The sequence below is a fragment of the Euphorbia lathyris genome, chromosome 9 (assembly GCF_963576675.1).
Source record: "Euphorbia lathyris chromosome 9, ddEupLath1.1, whole genome shotgun sequence".
In the NCBI taxonomy this organism is placed as follows: domain Eukaryota; kingdom Viridiplantae; phylum Streptophyta; class Magnoliopsida; order Malpighiales; family Euphorbiaceae; genus Euphorbia; species Euphorbia lathyris.
Genome location: NC_088918.1, coordinates 18,461,844 through 18,479,624, shown reverse-complemented (window position 1 = coordinate 18,479,624; position 17,781 = coordinate 18,461,844). Strand labels below are relative to the sequence as shown.

The 17,781-nt window shown below is 36.7% G+C and overlaps 2 protein-coding genes across 5 annotated transcripts; one reads left to right on the top strand and one right to left on the bottom strand.

The window, feature by feature from the left end:
- The first annotated feature begins 6,668 nt into the window (after positions 1–6,668).
- Positions 6,669–9,903, top strand: LOC136205347 (psbP domain-containing protein 7, chloroplastic). The gene is made up of 3 exons (XM_065995892.1): positions 6,669–7,159; positions 8,225–8,450; positions 9,349–9,903. Exons 1-3 carry the CDS (start codon positions 6,856–6,858, stop codon positions 9,659–9,661), a joined length of 843 nt encoding a protein of 280 aa, XP_065851964.1. The 5' UTR covers positions 6,669–6,855; the 3' UTR covers positions 9,662–9,903.
- A 573-nt stretch (positions 9,904–10,476) lies between these two features.
- On the bottom strand, positions 10,477–17,781 carry LOC136205735 (E3 ubiquitin-protein ligase JMJ24-like). 4 transcript variants are annotated; one of them, XM_065996474.1, is made up of 14 exons: positions 17,515–17,781; positions 16,607–17,201; positions 16,343–16,485; positions 16,159–16,258; positions 15,900–16,032; positions 15,747–15,801; positions 14,771–15,437; positions 14,318–14,647; positions 13,488–13,916; positions 13,316–13,388; positions 12,490–12,575; positions 11,802–11,948; positions 11,614–11,684; positions 10,477–10,835 (listed from the first exon to the last, which is right to left on the bottom strand). In XM_065996474.1, the coding sequence occupies exons 2-14, from the start codon at positions 17,135–17,137 to the stop codon at positions 10,736–10,738; spliced, it is 2,865 nt and encodes a 954-aa protein (XP_065852546.1). In that variant the 5' UTR covers positions 17,138–17,201; positions 17,515–17,781; the 3' UTR covers positions 10,477–10,735. The 4 variants fall into 4 exon arrangements, with proteins under 4 accessions (XP_065852546.1, XP_065852549.1, XP_065852548.1 ...); XM_065996477.1 differs by having other exon boundaries at positions 11,829–11,948; XM_065996476.1 differs by having other exon boundaries at positions 16,165–16,258.

Below are 17,781 nucleotides of genomic sequence, written 5' to 3'. Positions count from 1 at the left end.
GGAAAACAGCTAGGGAACTTTCTTGGGGTGTTTGAGGAGTACGACGTGAATAATAATACCGGTATTCACAGACAGTTTATGCGTATCAGAGTCGGTCTAGATAGTGAACGACCTTTGAAAAGATTTAAAAAACTTAAGAGTACAGGAAATGTCTGGGCTTTAGCAACATTCAAGTATGAACGCATGGGGATTGTTTGCTACGTCCGTGGCTGTTTGGGCCACACAGAATGCTTTTGTGAAAAAGTTTTTAACCTGCAGGGTGTGGAAGTTCAGAGGGAATGGGGGGACTGGTTAAAGGCACTAGTAAGGAGATGAGGGGATCAAAGTGGGGCAAAATAGTTACGGGATAGCACTGGGGGCAGTATGCTAGGAGGGAGTCAGAGGGGGAGTGGAAGTGGGAGGGGAGGGGGGATGGGAGCCCTGAGGGATATAACTAATATGGGGAGAGAGGGAGGGGAGAGGGGGCCAAACAAACAGGTGGGGGTAGGGGAGAGGGAGGTTCTGATATGCCCAATTTCAGGGCCAGTCTTTAAAATAACTACAAAAAATGAGGGTAAAGGGAAAGGGGGAGAGGAAGGGATAGACAATGGGGTCCCTGAGGATACTGAGATGGAGCTAAATGAGGCTAGGAAGAGGAGAATGGAGGGGCAGGGGCAGGAGAGGGAGCAGGAAGGAGAGAGTATGCAGGGGGAAGGAGTCTCTGTTCTTGCAAAGGATAAGGGGATTTCTAACGAAAAAGAATCGGCGAGCCCTAAAACACAGGGCCGCTGGGGAGAATGAGTTGTTTAAGCTGGAACTATCATGGTCTGGGAAACCACCGGGCAGTTCGTTTTTTGAAGGAGTTAGTTTCTTCCCAAAAACCCGCGATTGTATTTTTAATGGAAACACTTGTAGAAGATCAGCGTTTAATGGTAATAAAACAGCAGTTGAAGTTTGAGGGAGCATTCCCTGTTTGTAGAAGAGGTCGTAGTGGAGGGTTAGCTTTGTTGTGGAAGGCAAGAGTTCAGGTGGTAGTTAAGAGCTTCTCGGAACACCATACTGAGGCAGTAATTACCGATACGGCTCATGGAGATTGGAGACTAGTTGGCTTTTATGGGCTTGCGGACCGCAGCAGGCATGGTGAGTCTTGGGAATTACTAGGGAGACTAGTGAGGGTGTCGTCACTACCGTGGGTGGTGATAGGAGATTTTAATTGTATCTTACATAATACTAAGAAGGTAGGTGGAGCTATTTACCCTACTTATCTAATGCAGGATTTTGCCAAAGCTGTTGAAGAATGTGGTTTAAGTGAGCTGGAGCTGAATGGTAATCCATTTACTTGGGAAAGAGGTAGGGGTACGGCAATGTGGGTGAGAGAAAAACTGGATAGGGGCTTCGCTTTGGCAGAGTGGCTGGATCGCTTTGAAAATTATCACCTCAGATCATGTATGTCGAGATACTCGGATCATCTTCCTCTTACTCTTAATCTGGAAAGGGAGAGTAGTAGAAGCAAAGCCTACATATTCTTTTTTGAGGAATCGTGGCTTAAGGAGCAGGAGTATAAGGTATTGGTATCAAGGCATTGGAGAGGGCAGGGTAATAAACTGATCCAAGAGAAACTGAAGGGCTGTGTACAGAAAATGGCAGAATGGGGGAAGGGGTTTAATACGAGGTTCAAAAGTCAGATCAGAAAATGGAGGACCCAAATGGAGAATTTACATAGTAGCAGTGGTAGGGAGTCTATTGCTTTATATTTTCTTGCCAAGAGAAAACTTAATGACACCCTGGAAGCTGAAGAAAGTTACTAGAGATAGAGGGTTAAGGCTTTCTGGCTGACAGATGGAGATAGAAACACACAATTCTTTCACGCTAATGTTAAAGCAAGAAGACAGCAGAATTCTATTGCATCTTTGACTGACGAGTTGGGGGGAGTGGCCGAGGGTCAGGCTGCGATGTTGGGACTTGCGCATAATTATTTTCAGACCGTCTTCTCTGCTTCGAATTTGTTAAGGGGTGAAACGGTTCAGGTAATTGACACACTCATTGACGCCTCAACTAACGATCTTCTTACTGCTCCCTTTGAATTGGAGGAATTCAAACAATCCCTTTTTTCAATGAGTCCTAATAAACCCCCTGGTCCTGATGGGCTAAACCCTGGTTTCTTTCAAGCATTTTGGGACACATTGGGAGTGGAATTGGGTGCTGCTTGTGCAAAATGGCTCCAGGATGGAGAATTCCCTAATGGGATCATGACACCACAATTGTCATTATACCAAAGATTGACAATCCTCAAATGCTTAAGGATTTTTGCCCTATTTCTTTGTGCAATGTCATTTACAAAATAATTGGCAAAGCCTTAGCTAATCGTCTGAAAAAGATCCTTCCTCAAATTATTAGAGATACTCAATCTGCTTTTGTCCTAGGCAGATCCATAATTGACAATGTTCAGGTGGCCTTTGAGAGTATCCATTTCATGAAAAGATTGAATAGAGGGAAGAATGCCCAAGTTGCCCTCAAGATTGATATTAGCAAAGCTTATGATAGAGTTGATTGGGAATTTCTGAAAGAGGTTATGACTCGGATGGGCTTTCATGAAATCTGGATCCGTTGGATCATATTGTGCATCACAACAGTGAAGTATAAAGTTGCAATGAATGGGGACAGTTCTGATCAGATCATCCCAGGAAGGGGTCTAAGACAGGGAGATCCATTGTCACCTTACCTATTTATCCTGTGTGCTGAAGTATTATCTAAATTAATAAGGAAAGCCGAAGATGAAGGGCTTATCTCAGGATGTCGGATTTGCAGTAGGGCACCGGCAATTTCACACCTTTTCTTTGCAGACGACAGCTTCTTATTTTTTGGGGCATCCGCAACTGAGGCCAAAAAGGTGATGGAAATCCTGTCTGAATATGAAGTGGCGTCAGGGTAGGCTGTGAATCTGAACAAATCCGGAATTTTCTTCAGCTCAAATGCGCTAGAGGGAGTGAGAAACGAGATTAAAACGATTTTGGGGGTGTGCATTCCTCTAGACACGGGACGTTATCTGGGGTTGCCTTCTCTGATTGGACGTTCCAAACGTCGGATTTTCACCTTTCTGGTTGATATGTTGCGAAAGAAATTTGGTGTGTGGGGCCTTAAATTCCTTTCCCAGGCGGGGAAAGAGGTATTACTAATGTCTGTGGCTCAGGCCTTGCCAACTTTCTGTATGAGTACGTTCCTTTTACCCTTATCTATCTGTGATGAATTGCAAAAATTAATGAATTCCTTTTGGTGGGGCTTGAAACCTGAGGGGAGGAAAAACATTCATTGGTTTGATTGGGGTAAACTATGTATGCCAAAAGATTCAGGTGGGATGGGTTTTAAGGATCTGCATGTGTTTAATTTGGCAATGTTAGGTAAACAGGGTTGGAAATTGCTAAAGTTCCCAAATACTATAGTAAGTAGAATGTTCAAAGCTAAATATTTTCCTAGGGATGACTTACTTTCCTCTAAATTAGGCAATAATCCTAGTATGGTTTAGAGAAGTATATGGGAGGGTCTTAGCATACTGAGAAAAAGGATTAGATGGAGGGAGGAGAATGAGAGATCTATTAGAGTTTGGGAGGATGCTTGGGTACCTAATTTAGAGGGCTTTTGCATAAATTCCTTTTTAGTCCCTGGATTGGAAAACTTGACAGTTAATGACCTGTTATTGGAGAATGGGAGAGGGTGGGATATGGAGAGATTGAATGGGTGCTTCAGTGAAATAGAAGTGCAAGCCATCAGTGATATTATTTTGCCATACAATGTTGGGGAAGATGTGAGAATATGGCATTGGTCAAAGGATGAGCACTATTATATGCATTCAGGCTATCTGGCTGGTATGGGGTTGGCTGATGTTAATAGGGCTCAGGAAGGTTGGAAGAAATTATGGAGGTTGATGATTCCCCCTAAGCTGAAACAGTTTATTTGGCGAATTTGTTCGAAGTGTATACCAACTAGAGCTCGTTTGGCCTAGAGAAGAGTCCATATTACAACCGAATGTCCTGTTTGTGTGGAGCAAGAGGAGACGGATAACCATTTATTCACTGAGTGTTGTTTTGCAGGTGATATTTGGCGAATTGCAGGTGTTCCTTCTCCGATTATGGGCAATTCGAATCTGGCAGAGTGGCTCTTGCAAGCTTTATGTGGCTCAAACCAGGAGATAATTGTCAGAACATGTTGTGCTTTGAAAGCAATATGGGACCACAGAAACAGAGTTCTTTGGCACATGAGGTGGTAGCTGGCAGATACTAGCTGGCGTACCAGCTTGGAGGCGGTTCATGATTGGACAGCATACCAACAACGAGAGCCATCCAGACAACCAGTAGTGGCATCATCGCAAAGCAGAGAGGGGCAGCTGCACCACGGCCTCCACAATGCACAACCGACGGCACTCGGTCCCGTTCCTGATCAGTAGTGTCTAGTGTCGCTTAGCACCGATCAGACGTGGCATGGAGCTGGAACAAGGTGTCACCCGGCTTCGAGCAGCAATACTGTATCAGGAGCCCAAGAGAATTCGTTCATCAGGCCTATGAGGCAATCGGCTCCGGTTCAGAAATGGAGGCCACCCAACCCAGCTTCTGTTAAATGTAACATCGACGGTGCAATTTTCAAAGAATTAAAGAGCAGCGGCATGGGCGCGGTAATCAGAGATGAAAAGGGTACTTTCTTACTCTGCAGCAGCAGTTTTATTCCAGGTACCAAAGAACCTAGCATTATTGAAGCTCTTGCTATACGAACGAGTTTGATATGGCTTATTAATATGGGTTATACATCTATTGAGTTCGAGTCTGATGTTAAACTTGTGGTCGATGCTATTCTAGCGGGAAAACAGGATATATCTGAGTTCGGAATGATTATACAGGACTGTCGAGTGTTGTTAGGATCCAACCCACATTTTAAATTAGCTTTTATTCCTCGTTTAGCGAACTGTGCAGCTCATTTGATAGTTAGGCTTGTCTGTTCCAATGCTAGCGATTTCTTTTCAATTGTTGTGCCGGAATGGCTTGTGAACACTATTGAAATGGACTCGAGTCCATCATCTATATGATTTCCTATTTTCTGGTCAAAAAAATAATTTTACTCTTAACCTCTAAAATGGTGCAATTTTACCCATAACGCTAGCAACTAAGAGCAATTTTACCCCTAACATTGACAAGTTGGATCAATTTCAAATATTATTAGAAAACATATTTTATTTCTTATTCTACACCAATTGCACATATCAGTAGTTTTAAAAAAAAAGATTTCATATTTTTTGTGATTTAATAATAAAATTGGAAATTAATATTTATAAATTCGACGAAATATTTGAATTTTTTTTGTCTAACTCGTACAAAAGACGATATTTTTTTATTTTCTTAAAAAAAATTCATGTCTAATCATATGTTTGTGATCTGTTACTAACGATGATAAAATGGTATGTAAAGTGTAGATGCCAGTATTCATGACCAAGAATGCAGTTTGATAAATTATTTCTCAAATTGACCCAACTTGTGAATGTCAAGGGTAAAATTGATTTTGTCTGCCAACAATAGGAGTATAATTGCACCATTTTAGACGTTAAAGGTAAAATTGCTCCTAGCTATAAATGTTAGGGGTATTTTTACACCTTATCCTATTATAAAATAAAAAATGTGTTACACAAATTAATAAAAAATAATCTATATAAAAAATAAAAAATTTATTGAACGCAACAAAACATTGTTTTTTCGGTAATTATTTTATAGAAATATAAAGAATATTAAAGAATAAACATATTTTGTGGAAATAAAAAGTATAATTTTGTCAATAAAATATAACTACAAACAGCTGTTTATGAAAAGCTCCAAATAGGAGCTTTTCGTGAAACGCTCCAAAACTCTGCAGATTTCAGAAAAAATGCTAAACGTTGCGGTTATATAAACCTAACCAAACGCTATTTTTCCTGCGGTTTGGAGTGAAACGCTAAACCCTCCTCCGAAAAGCTAAAACAAACACCCTCTAAATTATTCAACTCTAATCTAATTTAAAAAACTTTGTGCCATAATCATATCAACCTAATCAGGTTAATACCAATTTCATGTCATAATTTTAAGACGTATGTAATTTTACTATGTATCTATATTTAATATTTTAAATATCTTTTATCATTTTTTAATTATCATCAAGTTAATCTTGACAAAAGAAAATTTATTGTCTCCACTTTTTTATTTTTCATTTAATTTCTGATGCATGACATAATTGTCCTACTTTAATCCTATTAACTTTTTAATTTTGGTTAATTATGCCATGTGTCAAAAATTGAATAGAATGCAAGTAAAGTTAATGTGTCGTAATTTCACTATTTATATTAAAGGTAATATGTAAAAACACATCAGATTCGAGTCAATAATGTTTGTAATTTTATTACCTTTATTAATTAAAATGACATAAAAAAAATATAATAATAATAAATATTCGTGTCATTTTTAAATGAGCACATCAACCTTAATCTAACCAAAAAAAATTGTGTCAATTTCGTATCAATTCGTAAATGATTCATTATATACTCAGCTAAATTCAATACTATGGTGACTTTGTCACCCTACAGTTGAGAATATTCATTTCAACCCAAAAAACTTTGAAGTTATGATTAGCCCAAATTCATTTAAGCCCATAAAAACTACAAACTCATCTCATTTGGTGAAAATATTAGAACCACCAAAACTAGATAGCTTCTCATCTCTCCACCACTACCAAATTACCAAACTCATCCACTATCTTTATCAAACTATGCAGTCAAGTCCCAATCTTCTTCCCTAAAATATGCATAACCTGATTTCACCCGTTAAACAAACCAAACCATATAAACAGTAGAAATATTTCAAGTAAATGGCTCTGCAAAACCTATGTTGCCAAAGAATTTGTGCCACGCAATCATCCGGTGACCGGAAAGAAAGTTTTCAGGAATTGGCTAAGACTCCGGCGGAGCAATTTGGGCCGTTGGCGTCAACGTTTAGACGGCGGCTACTTGTAGGTGTTGGCTCAGCTTCTCTTGTTGCTGTTGGAGCTAATTTTGGTGGGATTACAAGTTTTCTACTCGGTTTGTCGCCGGAGATTGGTCGGAATCTGAAGGTGGATGTGCTCTATCCAATTGGAGGGTATAGCCGTTGTGTTGACACAAATGAAGGATTTGGTTAGTACATTGTCAATTTGCTACTACAACTTAATTTATTGTGCATTAACCAACTAGTCATTTTATGATGGGTTAACCTAACATTTCGAACTTCGGATTTAATACTAACGTATGAAATAGTATAAATTTAACTCTAGTATTATTAAACAAAATCAATTTTAGCTTTATGCGATGAAAATTTGAAAATACATATATTTTTTTAACTATATTAATAAAACAATAAATATTTTAGTTAGCGGCGGAAGCAACTGTTAATTAAAATTGCTGCTAAGCAAATGTCTTAGGAGTTTAGGATTTTGCTTAGCAGTGGAAGCAACTGCTAAGCAATTATCTTAGCAGTTTACAATTTTGCTTTAATTAGTAGTTGCTTCCAGTGCTAAGTACAATCATAAACTGCGAATCTATCAGGTTGAATAAAATTTTTAAATATCATTCGATAAAAGTGTAAACTAACTTAAAATACCTAAAACTAACATATACAAAAGTATTCATGGATTTTGGATTGATGTATGAAATTGAAGTTGGATTACAAATGATAGGAAGTTGAGTGTAAAAAATTGGTTAAGTCATAATATATACTAAGGGTATTTTGAGAAGATGTAATTTGAAAGTGTCTAGTTTAGTAGGAGGGCTGTATAATAAGTCTAAATATGTAAATATACCTATTTAATGAATCAGTTTTGTAATTTACGTTTATTTAAGTGCAATTTGTTATGTATTAATCAACTTCTTATTTTTATTTTTTTATCAAATTAGTCAAAAATGATATTGCTGCTATTAAAAAAAGGAGGTGTTTTGAACTAATTTGACCAAAAATGCAACTTGGTAGACTAAAGAATAAATTTAGGGACTAGATTGAAGTTTAATTGAGAGTTTGTTTTCACACAAAGGATTTTAGTAGAAGTGTCAAATCGTATTGCTGTATCATAATCATGGACATAATTATGAATGATATAAAAATGATAATCGTGTCAATTGGATAAATAGAATGTTCCATGAATCGTATTGTCATATTAGAAATTTACAGCTTTAGATTGTAACGATTTGAATGTGTTTTGAGAACAGAATTCTTGTATCCATCAACTTGGGTTGGAGATCAAACATTGCTATATCGAGCAGCCGAGAAAAAGGAATTTGAGAGATCACTTGACCTGCCTCCTTTAAGCAGTATGAAATTTGGTGACCGGCGGAGGAAAAATGTAAATGAACCTGTTATAGCATTTGGTCCACCTGGTTCTACCGGTGAGCTCAATGTTAGTGTTATTGTCTCACCAGTTTCTCGTGATTTCTCGTGAGTATTCCTTAACCTCGTAATAATTGTGAGTTAAGGTTTCAAAAAACTCAAAATTTGATCTTTGGTGGAACAATTCAATTTTTAGCACATTTACTTTTTTTTCCCAAAATAATAAACTTAAAGAAAAATTGAAGTAGAAAAATCAATCAAATGTCTAACTAAAATATAAGGGTCAAACTAAATTTGTTTAGTTTGAGTGATTGGGCATTCTCGTTCTTTAACGAAGTTCACAGGTTATTCTCGCTTTCATATGGAGTCACCACTTTAAGTAGTGTAAACACTGATTAGTCTGAATACATACGAACTTAAAAGTACCTTTTAAGTTGGAGCCTATCTAGAAAACTACATGATCATTATTTATGCTAAATTGAAGAGTCAAATTTCAACTTTTGTTATTTTTTTTTATCGGAATTGTAAATAGGGGCGGAAACGGAGAAGATCTCCCATTCCCGTCCTCGAATATAGATTGAGGGAAAAGTTTTCTTATTCCCATGCTGGATTTTATTTTATCTTAAATATTAATTAACTATGGATGGCGTTCTTCATCCTAACTTCAGAGATAAAAAAAATTCTTCATCCTTGCTCCCTGAAAAAAAAATCACGGTCTTCTTGGATCTTCGACGGAGTTGGGAAATTTCTTTTTCGTTAACAATGGAAAATTTTATTGTGGACCGAGACCAGTACTAGTCCTTCCACTCAGATGATGTCATATCAGCAGTTAAAATAACATAACATTTTCATCATGGACGGTAGGACTGGGGTCATTGCAGAAATTTTCCTTTTTTAAACACACACAAAACAAAGAGAATAATCATAAGACAAGAGTGATCTTCAAGTGAATGTGACTCAAATTCTAGATAATTGCTACATTTTTATTTTTTTATTTTTTTGGTAGGATTGAAGCTTTTGGAGGACCCAAAGAAGTGGGAGAAGCTGTGGTGAAAACAGTCACAGCATCTAGCCGAAGACCAGATGTAAGAGGAACTTTGGTAAATTCAATATTGAGAGAAGATTCAATGACCAAAGTTAAGTACTATGAACTCGAATTTCGAGTTGAAGGCCCCTCGTTCCGGCGACATAACGTTGCGGTTTGTTGTGCTCGCGACGGACGGTTGTATACGCTAAATGCTCAAGCACCAGAATCAAAATGGCAGAATGTAGAAGAAAAGTTTCACAGAATTTCCAAATCATTCAGTCTCCTATCTTGATAGGAGAACAATAAAACAACATTTTGCATATGTGTTCTTAAGTGTTTTTATCTTTAGTTTCATAACATAAACAAGCAAATGCAAGATATCACAAATTGCTAGACACTAGAGGTCGTAATTCGAGTAAGTAGATTGAGTTCATATCTTATCAATTATCGAATTAACGTCTAATGAGTTGATTCTATCCACTCCAAAAAAATTCCATGTTATAACCGTGTCAACTCAATTGGTCAATCTCGTTTTTGTGTCGTGTTCACAAGCCACATATAATTTTACACCTCTTTGAATGGTGATAATATCTCTGAATATTTGTCATTTTTATATTAGCAAATTAATTTTGACGGTCGTAAAATAGGATAAGAGCCAAATTTAACCCCAACGGTTCAAGCGAAGTATAAATTTAGCCATAACATATAAAATGGTGCAACTTTAACCTAACGTTTCCAATCAAGATCAATTTTAGTCGTACGCTATTGAAATTTTAAAAGAACTGGTTTGACTGTTATTTCCAAATAAGTTTGTCAATAAATTGATTAAATTTAATTTTTAGCATTTTAACAGAATTTTTATAATTGTATTAGTAATACACTAAATATCTTAGAAATTGTAATTAAATTTAATTAGTAATACATTAAATATCTTAAGACATAATTGATATCTTAGATCAATTTTTTCTTATTTCTGATAATGTAGAGCTAAAATTGATCTTGCTTGAAAACATTAAAATTGAATTTACACTATTTCATACGTTAAGACTAAATCTATACTTACCTTAAAACATTAAGGTTAAATTTAATCTTTATCTGTCGAAAAAATTGACCTATAATCTGCTACTTACTCTATTAAAGATGGTGTAAAAATACAAGAGGTTCGAGTTGACTTCACGGATAACAATTGTAATTTTATTATTATTCCTTCTATTAAGAAGACATAAAAACATGAAAATATATAAAAATAAGACTACAATATTACATACTTTGTACACTTAAATCATATCAACATCTATCTCATCTCAGTTGATATGGCTAAGAATAAATTTACCTATACCAAAAATTACAGTTACTGTACACAAAATCAAGCACAACTTATCTCTCTTTGCTTAGAAACCTTCTCCAGGTTATTAGATACTGCTGCAGTTAGATTAGGATCCTCGAATCCGATTTCGGCACCAAGTCTGCAAACAGAAAATAAACGTCGTTTAGCAATTCCCGCAACAGGTACAGCCAAATGAGAAATTTTAGAATATTCTCGATGTACGTGCTCCTTCATTTTAGGGTTACTGCTAGGGGTTTTTAGGGTATAATAAAATAATATATGTTACTTTTATACCTAAGAGAGCACATACTCCTGTGGTATTGTAGAAACTCCAGGAAACAACAAAAGAAAGATATGAAATAGATATAACATGAAAGCCAAAGGGATGCCAAATGCAAAAGAGATACTTCATCCCATGGATATACGCACAAATTCACCATTTTAGCTACGCAAAAAGCATCCTGAGCACTCCTGAATCATTCCGATTTCGGTGAATTCTTTCCCTTTTATTTCAACAATCAAACCCCTAAACAATTGATCATTTGCTTTTTATCACATTAAACTCATGCTTGCCAGTGAACATCAAAATCATTCAGTTAAAATGTTACCCGTTTGCGTCTGAAATTATGTTTTTTACAGTACGAAATAAGAATTTTACAGTTTCTCTATAGTCGCATCATACATATAAAAAACTGGAACAATAAAAAATACAAACTTCAAACGCATATGAAATGAATAACGAGTTCTACGTTGAAAACTGACTTTTCAGTTATCAAGAGCTTAATGTGACCAAAAATAAAAGGATCAAACGCTCAATCAATCAAAATCAGAATGATCAGGGGGCTTAGGATGCTTTTTGCCTAATCAAAATACTGTAACAAAAAACACAAGGCAAATTTCGGGCACGACTAACTTACTTAGGATCAAGGACCAATTTCTGGATTTCCTTAATGGCTGAACTAGCTGCATACAATGATATCTTTCCTACCTGTATCAAGATCCAATAGAAGAAAAAGAAATCCAGTAAGATCACCAGCATAAAGAAACATGGAAGACAAGAAGGGGCAGAAAATAAGCAATTTGAAGAAAAGGAAGCATTTAATACTTTTAAGGAAAATTGGCTTTGCCTGACCTCCAAAACTTGAAGTTTTGCTTCATGGTCATTTGGAAGACACCGTATCTCCTCAGCCAATCTAGCGGCTTCACCCACGCTTTCAGGTGATAAGAAGTCGAGACCCAACTGAACAATGGACTGCAAATTTGTGCATAAAGTTTTAGGTAACAGCTTGAATGCAAGAGAGAGAGAGATGCATTAGGATTCTGAATTAAGAGCACCAACATTCAGACCCTTCCAAAATCCCATTTACTGGTTCATGGCAGAGTAAGAGGCGATTAGGGAAGGTTGAAGCACATATCACTACAAGGAAGTTCAAGGGGCCAATAGGTCATTTTGAGAAAGTTCACGGGGCCAATAGGTCACTTTAAGTAGGTTGAGGGTGTCAATAAGTCACTTTAAGTGAGTTCAAAGGGCTAATGATATCTCCAAAGTTTAAGGGGTCAATCGGGTTTTTGGAAGGGGCCCTGATGATTTAGCAAGAAAATCATACTCCATTCAACAAATGGGTATCAATTAGTCCAGTCATTTAAAGCCAAAAATATAAGAGATTCACATTTTATTTCCATCTTATAAAAGTCAGGATGTTTGATGTTGCAGTAAATTTGATGAAATAGTGACTGGCAGATAAAGGAACTTGTAAAATTCCAGATATGAAATTAATCACAGCTTTATTTACCTGAAGATTTCGCACTTGGAAGGGGCATCCAGCAGGGATAAAGATAGCTTGCCCCAAATACTGTTCAAAAGACCATGGCTCAACTCCTGATAAAAAGAAAATAACAGTTTCCAATTAGAGAAACAAAATAATATTAGTACATAATGGAACAATTCCATAAACAGAGATGAGTATAAGACAATGCATTCATGTTTCAACGGGTAAATTACACCCATGGCCCTCAACTTTGACTTTCTTTACGGTCCATGAACTTCAAAACCGGACATACGAGTCCCTGAATTTTGCCTTTTACTACCATAAAAATCCCTTAACCTTTGACCACTCCAATAGTTTATTAAAAGGTAAAGTTTAGGGACTTTTATGTACAATTTTTGAAGTTCAGTGGCTATAAAGAAAGTAAGGCCAAAGTTGAGGGGTTATGAGTGTAATATACCCATGTTTCAACATTATCGACATAAAGAAATAACAAGGGCCAAGTGAGATAACAAATGAAAACTATCAAATAAATATTAATTCTGCAGTTCAGGAGACATACAACTTCCTATGATGGCCAAGATTTACATATTCAACAGATACATTGTTTTGACATAAATTCTACTGGAAAATACAATTCCCATTGCATTTTTCATGTAAAGGATTAGTTTTGACGTTCAGACTACATTTAGGATGAAGGCTTTTCAAGTCAGCAGCAATTAAAAAACTCAAATTGAAGACATACTGCCGAAGCAAGAGTGTCCTATAATACAACTGATTCATCTCAAATCCATTTGAACTTTCACGCACATTCAAAAGAAGAAGGCAAAGAATAATTGCAAATGTTACTTACCAAACTCTTCTTTCAAGTTAGCCAAATGATACCCATTCAGGAACACTGTTCCATCACAAAGAGAATGTGTCACCTGCAATCCACATGATAAGATTAGTAGCATGCTTTCTAAAATGATCCATTCGCATCATCCTTGAGACAACTGTTTGTAAGATTAAGTTCAGAGACTTACAAAATTGTTTCCTAGATTATCAGGTTTCCCCAAATCTTTGTAATGTTTTTGCAAATACTTAATTAATTTTGGAGCATCCTGTCGACGAAAGACATCCCAACGTACTCCTGGATGAGAGGTATTTTCAGCATCTTTCCATAACTTTTGATCTTCCATCCTCTCATCATCTTCTTCAATTCTAGTGTTCGTTTCCACCCCTTGATCCTCGACCATATTATCCTCTCTGAATCTGGTACTAGTACCAACCCTTTGATCTTCCACCATCCTTTCATCCATATCTGTACCTGTTGGTCTGTCATGTTGAGTATCATACGCACTATTTGATAAACGAGGCAGCCTTCCGTCATCTAAGCCATTTTCTTGGGTAAGGAATCCATTATCCTTGAATCTCTTTGACCTCACTTCATGTGTATGCACCAATAGATATACCTACACAGCTCACAAAAGTCAATCAGATTATTCTATTAATATATTCTCATTCAGATTAAAAAGGTCAAAAACAACACAAAAGTTGAGCGATCCACAAATTGTCCTTGTTGGAAACTATATGTCGACAGCATAACGAGGTGTGCTTCTGGGCTGGAAGCCGACCAAGTTCTAAATGCTTTTAGACATTCCAGTATGCCAGCTATATGCAAAACAGAATCTACTGTCCGTTAGAATGAATTCAGCTCCAGAGCTCTAGATATAAGTTTTAGTTCTTATGTAATAGAAAAAGCATAGCTTAAGCACATAGTACCAAATGCTGAACTTCATGACAGGATATGAAGTTCTAGTTAGATAAGCAACATATAATTAACATATAATTTAGAGATGCAACAAGTGCTTACCATGTCACGCATTTTGATATGAAGATTGGTTACTGAATCGCCTCTACCAATTTCCTTATTGGTCCCATAAGATATATAAATCTTGGGTCCAGCATCATTCTGCAAGGAATAATGAGGCAACTTGGCTGCAACATTTAGAAGACCCAATCTTGAGTGTATATACTCGAGTAAGGGGAGTTTGCTGATAAATTCAGGCCTCTGGTATAATAAGAACTCCTCGGAAGCACTGGGGGAAGGCCAATCCTTCAACTTCAACATCTCTAATGAACCATCTTCACTGATTCGTCCCTCTGAATACCCTTTTATAAACTGATCAAGTTCAATATCAACCTGCCCATCACAACCAAACATGAAAGGAAAATATCAATGACAGTAGTCAATGAACAATATCAATCACCTTAATGACATTAACAAAAAAGAACCATATAGCCACACATACTGCATGAAGCCTACCTCAGTCCAGTTAAAGCAATCTATGGCCTTCACCATTCTATTTTCGTCTTTCATTTTCTCATCTGATGTTTCCCGAATCCCTCTCCATATGGCCATCGGATCCCAACTTGAGATTGATGAGCTATCAAATACATGTTTAACAATAACAGGCTCACCATTAGCCCAATGCTTCCTAAAAATGCTTATTCCCTTAGCTTTTAAATCTTCAGATGATGTACAATATAAGAAATTATCATCATTGTCCTCCCTATGAGCACACTGGCAGAGTGAGGAATCATTTAACTCGGTTTTTGGCAGGATACTGACATCATGGACCTTGCAGCCACTGACCATTTCCTCCACATTTTTCACCAGTTTTGCCACCCAATTCATCTTAAAAATGCGATTTAAATTTAAGGACGTGTAGTTACAGCCGCCATACGCCTTTGGCGGACATGGAATGCTGCCATCACGATTTACTTTCCAATCAGGGTACTTCTCAGATAAATTGAATCTTAGCCTGGGTTCTTTAGCTTGTTGAAACACAGAATCTTTGTCTCGACTTCTCCAACCCATCTGATTCTCAGCTGCTGCTTCTCGAAGATCTTGACAGCAATGAAGGCACAGATCATATGAGCAATTTGCACAGTGCCGATGATAATCAATGATGGGTATCCTACATATATTGCTGCAATAGAAGAAAAAACATTGAATAGCAATTTCTTGAAGAAAAAGAGGCACACATGACATTTACGCACCATGCAAGAAAATAGATTTTTTTGACAAAAATAATAATAATAATAACTTATGAGTACAAATGTAAAGATTCCCAAGAATGTGAATTATGAAATTCACAACTCAATTACAGCATAAAAAAGACAACATCTTTTTGCTACAGTTTATATAAAGGAAATAGACATATGATCAAACAATCAAATTATTATTTATAGAAGTTAGAGCAATTCAAATTAATTAAGCATTCCACTAGTTAATATACCAGCACATCTGCTCATCCGCATTCAATTTAGCCCGGACCAGATCTATATCATTTCCTGAAAACATAAAATTCCAGTAAGTTAAATAACAGAACAATGTCACAAATAGGAGAACAGAATCTCCACATGAGATGGGAATGATAAAAGTATCGTACCACGGAGCTTTTTCTCTAGTTCTACTTCAGAACATTGTTCATTATGTATCTTCTTAACTACAGGAAGCACTGAAGACAACAGGCAATATAGATATTGCAGCTTGTCCAAGACGGGTATCTCCCGTATTCTTACCTGCAACTCATATAAAACAATATTTAGCCTCTACAAAAAGATACTATCATCAAAAGACGTTCACAAGTATATAAAGATACTACACTGTGATAAACAAAAGCTCCTTAAAACCTGTGAAATAAATACCTTTACCATATTATCCCCTCGTAAGCACACCTTGCAATTACAAAGACCACGACATGCAGGGCAAAGCTTCTCAATTTCTTCCAATGAAATGTCAGGGAACCTAGAATTAAAGCAAGTATATTAACTATTTTTTGTACTTCGAAAACATCCATATATATGTCAGCCCAAAAAGTTCAACCCTCACCATGCAGAGATACAGTTTTCACAAAAGCCTCTCCTATCACATCTTCGACACCAAATAACTCTATTTTTATCACTCCTTCGACACTGATGGCAAACTTGACCACCAGCATCTTCAGAGGAATCTGTGGTAGCATCAGAGTATTCCTGAAAAGAAATTTGTTCATCAAAGTGTCCCATAAGGATCCAAAAACACAACATGATTCATAAAGTCCATGAAACATTAAGAAAAACAAATCAATCCTAAGATCATTGCAGCATTGCTAACCGTCATAGCACTGGCATCAAAGCTCTTCTGTGACCTACTCCTGGATGAATCCATGGCAGAAAGAGACGGTGTTTTGTACGACCTCCAATTCTCTTCAGACTCTACATCTCTTTGCAAATCATCATTTGGCTTTAGAGAATTGCGTGCAGACAAACTCCTTACAGGTGTTTCAGGAGAATATTGAACTTGACTTTTGGATGCTTTCTCTTTATTCTTCTTTGTTGAAACGGAAGGAGTATAGTCCTCAACGTTCATGTCCACAAGTGGTGAATCGAAATCATCATTCTTACTCTCCAAATATATTTCACTTTCACCTAATGATTTTCTCTTAGCTTTCTTAATACTAGCTCTTAAAGCAGAATTAGCTGCCCTCTTCTTCGCCTGGATGTAATGCTTCTCACATACTGTTTTGTCTGGCATAGACATGGCAGTGCATCTCCACTGTTTCCCATCTGACCTCTTGCAACGCAAATCATCTGGTATCCCAACATTATCCTCACCATTCCCAGAGCCTGATCGTGGATTATCCATCAGAATGAACTTTCTTTGAAACAAAATTCAACAAAAGTTCCAGTTTCCTTCTCAAAAGACCAATCTGACAATAATGCAGAAAACAAAATTCAACCCACTAAAAGAGAATTTCAACATATTTTCAATTATCAGAATTACAATTCAAAATAGACTAAATGTACCATTAGAAAAGGGCGGGAAGGATCATGACCACAATAAGCACAAAACTCAAGAAAGAACCATGAACCAGTTAAATTAGAACTTCGAGAAAGAACCATGAATCAGGCAACAAGAAGTAATAAGCTCGCATTACACACAAAACATAAACAATTAAAAATAAAGCAGAAAAATCAAACAAGCACAAATATGAATCCGTTAAGGGGGAAAAAATAGAGAACCTGAGTCTAGGGTTTGGAACTGTGACTTGATAACCCGAATTGGGGAAACTATATAAATGAAGAAGCGTAATAACCATTGTATATGAGAAAAGCGTAGGATTGAAGAATTCGAAGATTATTATAACGGCGCCGGCGTACTCGTTCGGAAGTCCAAAACGTCGTTCCTTGCGAGTTCTTTCTCTGCTCTAATTTTTTTTTTTTTTTTTTTTGCCTTCCTTGAAAAAGAAAAGAAAGTCCTGTTTCTCTGTTTTAGTTTCAGACAACTCA

Coding starts and splice junctions, on each gene's coding strand:
- LOC136205347 (XM_065995892.1), top strand. CDS start 6,856: ATGGCTCTGCAAAACCTATGTTGCCAAAGAATTTGTGCCACGCAATCA. Junction 7,160..8,224: donor TGACACAAATGAAGGATTTG/GTTAGTACATTG, acceptor TTTTGAGAACAG/AATTCTTGTATCCATCAACT. Junction 8,451..9,348: donor CCAGTTTCTCGTGATTTCTC/GTGAGTATTCCT, acceptor TTTTTTTGGTAG/GATTGAAGCTTTTGGAGGAC.
- LOC136205735 (XM_065996474.1), bottom strand. CDS start 17,137: ATGGATAATCCACGATCAGGCTCTGGGAATGGTGAGGATAATGTTGGG. Junction 13,917..14,317: donor ATATCAAAATGCGTGACATG/GTAAGCACTTGT, acceptor TGAGCTGTGTAG/GTATATCTATTGGTGCATAC. Junction 11,949..12,489: donor TCCAAGTGCGAAATCTTCAG/GTAAATAAAGCT, acceptor ACAAATTTGCAG/TCCATTGTTCAGTTGGGTCT.